The 10,746-nt window shown below is 36.8% G+C and overlaps 2 protein-coding genes across 3 annotated transcripts; one reads left to right on the forward strand and one right to left on the reverse strand.

Annotated features, from left to right (window-relative positions):
• Positions 1-687: 687 nt before the first annotated feature.
• On the reverse strand, positions 688-7,749 carry pts (6-pyruvoyltetrahydropterin synthase). Of its 2 annotated transcripts, XM_058407115.1 has the most exons (7): positions 7,513-7,748; positions 4,487-4,566; positions 4,361-4,383; positions 4,140-4,196; positions 2,872-2,942; positions 1,982-2,153; positions 688-1,656 (listed from the first exon to the last, which is right to left on the reverse strand). In XM_058407115.1, exons 1-6 carry the CDS (start codon positions 7,692-7,694, stop codon positions 2,030-2,032), a joined length of 537 nt encoding a protein of 178 aa, XP_058263098.1. In that variant the 5' UTR covers positions 7,695-7,748; the 3' UTR covers positions 688-1,656; positions 1,982-2,029. The 2 variants fall into 2 exon arrangements, with proteins under 2 accessions (XP_058263098.1, XP_058263099.1); XM_058407116.1 differs by lacking the exon at positions 688-1,656 and having other exon boundaries at positions 1,711-2,153; positions 7,513-7,749.
• Positions 7,750-7,762: 13 nt separating this feature from the next.
• Positions 7,763-10,745, forward strand: rcvrnb (recoverin b). Its single transcript, XM_058407114.1, has 3 exons — positions 7,763-9,985; positions 10,096-10,207; positions 10,343-10,745. The coding sequence occupies exons 1-3, from the start codon at positions 9,473-9,475 to the stop codon at positions 10,459-10,461; spliced, it is 744 nt and encodes a 247-aa protein (XP_058263097.1). The 5' UTR covers positions 7,763-9,472; the 3' UTR covers positions 10,462-10,745.
• The last annotated feature ends 1 nt before the right edge of the window (position 10,746 follows it).

Here is a 10,746-nt window from a genome sequence, read left to right on the forward strand (position 1 = left end):
CAAAATCTAAAGTGACTTCTTTCCTGTTCACTCGTCCAATATCACTGAGCATCAGAATAACTGCTTTTTGTTTCAATGTTTGTATAAAGTTTTAGTGTATTAGCTTGTGTTTAGTGTTTGTGAGTAGTTCTCACACTTTATTAGGTATGTATCTAATAAATGTATCATTCTCTAGGCATGAATCAATGTAAAGTGCAAACAAACTGCCAATTTGCATGATTTTACACGAAATACACTCACACACCATGTAACATGCATGACTTGTGCAAAAGTGGTAGTTCAGTGGTTAAAGGGTTGGCCTAAGGTTGGGAATTTGAATCCCAGATCCACAAACCAGCCACTGCTGGGCCCCTGAGCAACTGCTCTGCTGAATAAAATTAGATAAGTTGATCGGGATAAGGGTGTCTGACAAATGTAAGAAAGTGTAGTGCTGTTTTGTCATTCCTACACAATTCTCTAGCACTTCAAGATGTTGAACAGTATGTGAACTAAATCATATACACACATCTACTTGTAGTTTATAGTATGTGATATTATGGGATCTAACAAACATAAATAATTTATAGTTATAATTCAATTCTACTTAACTGTAGCAATAAAACTGGATATTTCTTGTAACATAAAGGTACAATTATGTTGCCAGGTCCTACAAATGTCTTGCATGTTGTCTTTGGTCTTGTTTCATATTTATTTATTTAATTTTCTTTTTTCTACAACAATCAAGCCACATAAGAATAACACAAAAATGAAAACATTCTGGTATTCAAGATTTTTTTTTTTGTCATGTACACAGTTATATACAGTATGCAACTTGCAGTGAAATTGAATTATTATAGGTGTATTGCCATCCATTTAAACAGATGCTTATGTAACATGTCATGATTAAAGACCATCATGAAATAATCTGAGCAAAATTTATTTCATCCGTTTGTTTGATCAGATCCACAAAAACATACCATGTCTCAAACTGTTAATTACTGAATAGCAAGAAAATGTGTGAAGTAACACTAAGAAGTATTGAAGTAATCTGCAATATTAGTACTGCACAGGACATTAATCAATTAGAACCCATATTTACAGACTTATTCTATGCTGGATGGATGAAAGATTATTGCAGGCACATTTTATGAACAGAAAATGAACCAAATATGATAAAATCGAAAGAAAAAACATAATACTGGAATGTGTAAAGGCAAAGCTTTAACTCTTTTACCAGCTTTATAAATTGCTAGGTAGTCATTTTTGATTTGTAGACTGATTTCCTCTGAAGTGCTTCATAGACACTTAGATTTACTTCCTCGGTCACTGATTATCTACATCTTCATACATATTACCGAACATTGTGAACATGCATGTCTCAAAACTCCAGGGCAAACCACAGACAGCGGCATAAAATCAGCAGAAACACACTGGAAGCGGGTTCTGTCCTCAGCGAGGAATGCGAGTTCAAGTATACTAACAGCAGAAAACGTTTCTAGAAATGAAACATTTTACAAAAAATGGAATAAGGAACCAACCAACAGAGATAAATAATCAGCACATTTCTTTCAATATACAGCAGGTTTGTTGAGATTGTTATAGATTTGTGTGAGAGAACAAATGGTTGTGGTGTTGGATTCCTTGTGCCACCTCGTGGAAATGAGAATGACCGCATTACTGAAGAAAAAAAAAAAAACTTCCTGTAAATTCTATAAGCAATTTTTTTCACACAAAAATGAGTTACGTCAAGCAAGTGATGTAAATAAAATTTAAAGATTTAAAAAAAAAAAAAAAAAAAAGCACGTTTGGTTGAGATGAGAAAAAGTGACATAAGGTAACAAAGCTCCATGTTTAATAGGATCAGTCCCACATGGTAGAGAGCTGAGCCAAATTCTCTGTTGTGCCTTACACTAATCCTAAAGCGCAGACCACAGCAGGTGTTCCTCTCGCTCTAATCTAACAAAATCTACAACAGTAAGGTGTACAGCCTCCCCCTACTGACCTGTAGTGTGCAGCCCGAAATGAACAGGCATCAGATAAACAAACTGCTTTATTCCCCTCGATACACAACGATGTTCTTGTCCGTCTCATACACCTTAATCTCGTAGAGCATGTTAGGTGGAAGGAGCTTGATCATGTTTTCCCAGATAAACACTGCCAGGTTTTCAGTTGTGCTGTGAAACAAGAGAGAGGGGTGAGGTGTTAGGAAAGGTGTACGAATACTTACTGGCCACTTTAATAGAAACATCCCCTGCACCCCTGCTTATTCATGCAACCAATCATGTGGCAGAGGCGCAGATACAGATCAAGAGCTTCAGCTACTGTTCAAACATCAGAATGTGAATCTGAGGCACAATCTGACCAAAACTGGAGACTTTTTCCACTCCATTCCACTCAAATTCTTGTTCTTGGCTAACAGGAGTGGATCTCGATGTGGTCTTCTGCTTTTGCTCATCCATCTTAAGGTTTGACGTGTTGTGTGTTCTGAGATGCTTTTCTGCTCACCACAGTTGAAAAGTGTGATTACTTGAGTTACCCTAGCCTAGTCTGGATACTGACCCTTAACCGCCGCAGAATGAACTGTTTTTTTTTTCCTTCACATCATTGTATGTAAATGTCAGACAGTTGTGTGTAAAAAAAATATAATCAAACCAGATCCTCTTGCAACAACAATCATTCAAAGTCATTGAAATCACATTTCTACCTCATTCTGATCTTTGATGTGGACATTACCTGAAGCTCTGGACCTACATCTGAATAATTTTGTGATTGTATTGCAGCCAAATGATTGCATAATCATGTGATGAATGCAAAGGTGTACAATTGTTTCAAATAGAGCAGATTGTGAGAGTATAGACAGCAGCACAGAGCAGTACAGTGTATTATTCATACCTTACGGTATTAGCAAAGTACGGCACATCCAGATCCAGGTTTTTGTGGTCAAGTGGTTTCATGATTCCTTCCTGAAAACAATTCAGTTTTCATTGTCATCAAATATCACTGCCTCATTCACACTTGACTTTCTCATGCACCTTCACACCTCCACATTTCTCATTATTTACGATAACACTGTTGAATTCTCGATTCTGACTGATCAGAAGATTTCTAAATCATTTCTATAACCTCAGCTTTGACGGTTAGTTGGATGGAAGGAATCACAGGAATATATCAATACGCTGGTTTCTATAGTAACAACTTTCACAGAGACTAAAAAGTCTAATCTTTGTGGTGAACCTTTCTGTGATGAAAAATGTATCGAACATTTAAGGAAAGGCTCAAAGCTCAGGCCCAAAGCTGTTCCTTGCTGAATAAGGATTTTCGAAATCTTCAGGATGAATGATTTTCACACTTTCCAACATGTAACTTCTAACAAGCTGACTTTTTATCTCATTCATTTTCAGAGTGCTAAAAAAAAAGAGAAGTTGGTACAGGAACGACAGTGTAACTCTAAACAGATAAACATTATGGCGTGTTGTTCTGCCATATGTATGTAATGTTCGCAAATTGCTGTGTTGTAAGAGGAATAAAATTCTTCAGCATATACTGTTATAGGAAATAATCAGCTTCAGGTTGGCATCACATTATTCAGTCAATTATTATGCATCTCAGCATACCCCATGGTGTTTTAATCTTTACAAACCTCTATGGTCTGATCTCTTACTTAAAACTTATAACTACCCAATAAATGTTTATGCCAGTATTGTGTAAGAGTGAAACTTTCATCGTTTGGACGGTTAAAATTGGGTTAATGATAAACATATTAAGACTACTGACAATAACATTTGATTTGGGATCTATATTTTTTTTTTATCAGTTCAGTTATTGCCGTAAACATGTTTCAACGTTTCATTATTTGGTGCAGAAATAAAAATTTCAGTACATTTTTACAACCTGTATTGTTAAATCAAGAGATGAAGTTTCTATTAGGTTAATCAGTTTCATAAATTCATCATCCTTTTTTTTTTTTGTTGTTGCTTATCCGACACAAGGACACTGGGAACCTGGAGCCTATCCAGGTTATACTATACCTGGAGGAAATCCCCGAATCACAGGGAGATCATGAGGAAATGCAATTAGGTCTCTAAGCTCCAAACAACAATCAAGAACAGACCAAGCAGAACATAAGGGGTTAATAGGAATAGCCAATGGGAAGCTCCTACCTCTATATACTGTTTAAGATCAGTGAGGTTCATCACCATTCCTGTGTTTTGGTCAATCTGCATAAAGAGAATTTTTTAAATCTTATTTCCACAGTGTATCATACACTTGTGCCATGAGCAATAAATATAATGTATATTAAGATAATTCTTCAAAAATGTTGAGTGTTTTTCTGGGCGAATTCTGCATTACTACATCTGTAATCAAGTATAATAGTGCCTACCTTTCCTTTTACTGTGACTTCAACTGAAAAAAAAGTAAAATACATTTAAGCAGATACATGAAATCTGTAAAACTTTGGATTCACACACAGGCTATTATATTAATAAGAATAATGTCAGTGATTAACCTTTGTAGTTGTGCCCATGGCCATTGGGATTGTTGCATTTTCCAAATATTCTCTTGTTCTCTTCATCACTCAGTGATTTGCTAAATGCAAAGAGAATTTAAAAACAGATAGGAAAGCTAGATAGTTAGATTTAATCACTTTTCAGACCCTTTAAGTAAGTATATTTAAAAAAGGGCCTTGCTACAAGTCTAGTGGCTTTTGAGTATACACCACTGACTGTCCTACACTCAGTAAGTCTCTCCAATGAACATCATAACTGGTGTTTAGAGAAATTCAAACTCACCACTAGTGTCAAAATCCTGACAATTCTGATTACACAATTCTGTGTTTCTAACAACCAATCACTGATCTCCATTGTTTCTCCTACCCACAAACTCTTCGGTTCTTCATTTTAAATTCAATTTATGCCTATATTTACAAGTAATAAAATGAGTTATTCCATCTGTAACCTTCCCCTCATGTTTCCCAATTTCCTATATATATATATATATATATATATATATATATATATATATATATATATATATATATATATATATATATATATATATATATATATATATATTACACACACACACTATATTGCCAAAAGTATTCGCTCACCTGACTCGCATATGAACTTAAGTGACATCCCATTCCTAATCCATAGGGTTCAATATGATGTCGGTCCACCCTTTGCAGCTATAACAGCTTCAACTCTTCTGGGAAGGCTGTCCACAAGGTTTAGGAGTGTGTTTATGGGAATTTTTGACCATTCTTCCAGAAGCGCATTTGTGAGGTCACACACTGATGTTGGACGAGAAGGCCTGGCTCTCAGTCTCCGCTCTAATTCATCCCAAAGGTGTTCTATCGGGTTGAGGTCAGGATTCTGTGCAGGCCAGTCAAGTTCATCCACACCAGACTCTGTCATCCATGTCTTTATGGACCTTGCTTTGTGCACTGGTGCACAGTCATGTTGGAAGAGGAAGGGGCCAGCTCCAAACTGTTCCCACAAAGTTGGGAGCATGGAATTGTCCAAAATGTCTTGGTATGCTGAAGCATTCAGAGTTCCTTTCACTGGAACTAAGGGGCCAAGCCCAGCTCCTGAAAAACAACCCCACACCATAATCCCCCCTCCACCAAACTTTACACTTGGCACAATGCAGTCAGACAAGTACCGTTCTCCTGGCAACCGCCAAACCCAGACTCGTCCATCAGATTGCCAGATGGAGAAGCGCGATTCGTCACTCCAGAGAACGCGTCTCCACTGCTCTAGAGTCCAGTGGCGGCGTGCTTTACACCACTGCATCCGACGCTTTGCATTGCACTTGGTGATGTATGGCTTGGATGCAGCTGCTCGGCCATGGAAACCCATTCCATGAAGCTCTCTGCGCACTGTTCTTGAGCTAATCTGAAGGCCACATGAAGTTTGGAGGTCTGTAGCGATTGACTCTGCAGAAAGTTGGCGACCTCTTCGCACTAAGCGCCTCAGCATCTGCTGACCCCGCTCCGTCAGTTTACGTGGCCTACCACTTCGTGGCTGAGTTGCTGTCGTTCCCAAACACTTCCACGTTCTTATAATACAGCTGACAGTTGACTGTGGAATATTTAGGAGCGAGGAAATTTCACGACTGGATTTGTTGCACAGGTGGCATCCTATCACAGTTCCACGCTGGAATTCACTGAGCTCCTGAGAGCGACCCATTCTTTCACAAATGTTTGTAAAAACAGTCTGCATGCCTAGGTGCTTGATGTTATACACCTGTGGCCATGGAAGTGATTGGAACACCTGATTCTGATTATTTGGATGGGTGAGCGAATACTTTTGGCAATATACTGTATAATATATATATATTGTATGTATATATATATATATATATATATATATATATATATATATATATATATATATATATATATATATATATATATATATATATATATATATATATTATGCACTGTCACCTTATTTCTTTCTATAGAACAATTACACTGTTTTGGGACACTCCTCCATCTCATTGAATTCAGGTGTTGTTTTTCAGGGGTTGGGCTTGGCCCCTTAGTTCCAGTGAAAGGAACTCTTAATGCTTTAGCATTCCAAGAAATTTTGGACAATTTCATGCTCCCAACTTTGTGGGAATAGTTTGGGGATGACCCCTTCCTGTTCCAACATGACTGCACACTAGTGCACAAAGCAAGGTCCATAAAGACATGGATGAGCGAGTTTGGTGTGGAGTCCTATGGGATGAATTAGAGCAGAGACTGCGAGACAGGCCTTCTCGTCCAACATCAATGCCTGACCATACAAATGTAGGTCTAGAGGAATGGTCAAAAATTCCCATAAACACACTCCTAAACCTTGTGGAAAGCGTTCCCAGAAGAGTTGAAACCGTTATAGCTGCAAAGGGTGGGTCAACTCCACATTAAATTCATGTGCATGTAAAGGCAGACATCCCAAAACTTTTGTAAATATAGTGTATATAATACTTTTATGATATGGTGATATATGGTACAAAGTTGGCGTCACATGTTGACGTTATGACGTTACACCTTCTGACCAATCACATTCGAGCATTCAACCTCTCTGTGGTATAAATGCAAATTAGTCCATGACGCCATTTGGTGACTTGCAGCCGCCTCTGGAGGATCCATTACTCGAGGAATAGTGTAGTTCCTGGAAAAGTTCAGGAACTACAGGTCCCATGATGCATATGACCAAAGCAACAGGTTTTCTGTTTTTTTTTGGGTTTTTTTATTTCCGTATAGAACAGCTTATAGTAGTTTTGGTTGCGGGTTTAAACAGTAATGCTTCTACAGGATAAATCATCTTGGCCAGACATGTTTAATCTACCATAATGGTGTATATGGAGCATATCACAACAGCGCGTGCAACAATAATTTAAACAAGTGTGCATGCGAACGAAAGACGACTTCAACTTTAAAGATAGCTATATCGATTTTATGCGGGTTTTTGCGTAATTATCTGATTTATTTATTTCCTAAAGACATGCCGGTCGAGTGTGCTGACGTGAAGTATAATCGTTTACCTGTGCAGTCGATGGCACGCGCTGAAACTCTCCACTCGTGTAACGTAACAGAAACGCTCCTTTCCACCGCTCACACGCTTCACATCTTTCTCCATGATTACAGACAGCTGGGAGTGAGCGATACTATTATACACAGCTGGAACAACTCTAATAATAAAACAGCAGTTTATTGATTTATTCATTTCCTTCTTGCCTTATAAAGCGGTGTTTTTATTGGACAGCGCTCGTGCACTGTCATCATCCCGGAAGCTCGAGCGCTGAGTTTCAGCCATTTCATTGGCTGCCGCACAAAAACGCCTTAAAAATGGATTTCTTTAACCACACAAGTAATACCAAAATTAGTTTCCCAATATCTTCTTGTGTGCATAAAAAGTGGGAAACTGGGCATTTTCTACAGGGTGGATAGCAAGCATTATATGTGAATTAAATTAGAAAAATAAACCACAATCACTTACATTCAGGAAATTTCATCAGTGCATCAGATACAGTGCTTAATGAGTACTACAGCAACAGCTAATTTAATGTTAACTTTCCATTAATAATCTTTTTAAAGTTATCTTTTGATTCATAAACCGCTCTGACTCTTTAGAACAATTACTTTATTATTATTATTATTATTATTATTATTAATAATAATAATAATAATAATAATAATGAACATTTTGGTTTACAAATTAGTTGATACACCTGAGTTTCCTCCAAAAAATGAGATCATCTTCTTCTTTTTCACATCAAAAGAGCATCATAGTGTAAGATGTCCTTTGTAAGAATATACCATTTATTTTCTCTACTTACTAAAACAGGATCAATGTTACAGCAAGGTCAATGGCTTCTTTCCTGTTTGATATTTATTTAAAGAGTATTTCAGGCATACAATTTGGTAACAAAAAGGACTTGTTACAGGCAGAGGCAACCACACTGACACCACCGACATATTGTTCGAATTTATTTTTCCTTATTTGTTAACTATTTTTCCTTTCATGGTTTTCAAAATGTGTTACAGGAAACATATTTCATGTTACAGAATAATATAATGGAGATATTAACATTAATAATCCTACCAAAAGCTGAAAAAGCAGCTGCTTTTTGATTCCATGCATCTTCAAAAAAAAAAAAAAAAATGGAGATGTCCCCATATATCTGACAGTTTTGACCTTGTGGGGATATTTGGTATCACATTAATTATCTGCATTAAGAAATATGTCAAGTAATGATCCACAAGGATAGTGAGATAAACCGTAGAAACGATGAAACACTAGAACAGGTTGCATTTTTAGGAATGCAAATACAACTTTCCTCTCCTACATGTATTAATTGTTTTGGACACAACTTCACTAACTAGTTACACTTTTCAAATGTCAAAGGCCAAGTCTTGACTTTCCTACATAGCAAATTTTGTCTGATTTCCCTAAATTCTAGATGTAAACTACCACCTTTTTAAATACTGTAACATTTTTGTGGATTAATATAAAGGTTCAGAATGTGTAAAAGTCTGTATGTGTGATCTGAAAGGATTTTTAAGTAATGTATAATTCAGTTGAACTATAATTCACTTCAATATACACAGCAGTACAGTTGAAACAAATGTTTGTATACATCTGATGTAGGCTGAAAGAATGGCTCAAAACAATCATCTTCAATATCCAGTTTATCCTTGTCAAGAGAGAATTGGCCCTGTGACAAGACAAGTCTGTTGCATATGTTCCAGGACTTTGTGCAATGTCCCCATCATTTATTTCAATAGATTTTTGTCTTAGAATTCTATTTATATAAGAATAATACAGTTATATGCTCTAAAAAAACATTTTACACTTTCATTTGGATATCATACACTGGCTAAGATCTAAGATCTAACACGCGGTAATTTGATCAGGTTGGATTAATAAAGCCAAGAGGTTCCCTGCTGTGAACTGAGACACTAAGTCTGACGCCATAGAAAATATCCGAAGTTGTCCCTCTAATGGATCAAATCAAGATCCAAACCATGATCCCTTGTAATCCAGAGCAAAACAGTCTGGCTTTAAATAGCGGGTGTGATTATGTCAGGCAGTTTACTGAAGCTGAGCAGCTGAGCAAAGAATCCTTTCTCAAGATGGGCAACAGTAAAAGTGGTGCTCTTTCTAAAGAACTACTGGAGGACCTGAAGTCCAACACTACATACACTGAAGAGCAGCTTTACGCTTGGTATCAAGCCTTTCTGAAAGAATGCCCAAGTGGATGCATCAGCAGGGAGCAGTTTGAAAGCATTTACGCCAGGTTCTTTCCCGATGCGAACCCCAAGGCCTACGCTCAGCACGTGTTTCGAAGTTTCGACTCGGATAGTAATGGCACACTCGATTTTAAAGAGTATATTGTGGCACTGCATCTCACCTCCTCTGGAAAGACCATCGAGAAGCTCGAGTGGGCCTTCTCTTTGTACGATGTTGATAAGAACGGCAGCATAACAAAAAATGAGATCAATGAAATTGTCAAGGTAATGTTTTTGGCTACAAAAGTATTGTAGAAATGCATTATGTGTTGGTGTAATCCTGTAGGAACTGAATGGTATAATGCCTTCATTTTACCTTCATTTTTCTTTTCAAGTCAATATTTAACATGATCTCCCAAGAGGACCAGAAGAACCTCCCAGAAGATGAAAACACACCAGAAAAAAGAACAGAAAAAATCTGGGACTTTTTTGGGAAAAGAGAAAAGGGTACGATAATGAGTTTAGTTTAATTGAGAGTTTTATTTGATCACCAAGGCAAACAAAATGGTTGTCAATTTTCAGCAATGTATTAACAAAAACAGAGTATCTCTAGTATCTATTTTTATTCTTTCCTCCCTGCAGATAAAATTACAGAAGGAGAGTTCATCAAGGGAGTGATGGACAATAAGAACATCCTCAGACTGATCCAGTTTGATGAGCCTCAGAAGATTCAGAACCGAATGAAACAAAAGAAGCAATGATGTTTGCACTGTTGCCTGCTCAAGTTATCAAATTTTCACCTTTTAATTGTTGGATATTTTTTTCTATCCATTACTTATGACAAGAGACAACATTTCTTTGTCTAATAATTAGATTTAGCCACACTGAAATGTATGAAATATCATGTTTATTATGTCAATCCAAATCATTTTTTAACAACATTTATAAGAACAGACGCAAAATTGTAGATAAATACAGATGATTGGAACAATTATACACTATACAAATAATAATAATAATAAAAAAACATTCTAAGTGGCTCAATC

This window comes from Hemibagrus wyckioides, linkage group LG13 (assembly GCF_019097595.1).
Source record: "Hemibagrus wyckioides isolate EC202008001 linkage group LG13, SWU_Hwy_1.0, whole genome shotgun sequence".
Classification (NCBI taxonomy): Eukaryota; Metazoa; Chordata; class Actinopteri; order Siluriformes; family Bagridae; genus Hemibagrus; species Hemibagrus wyckioides.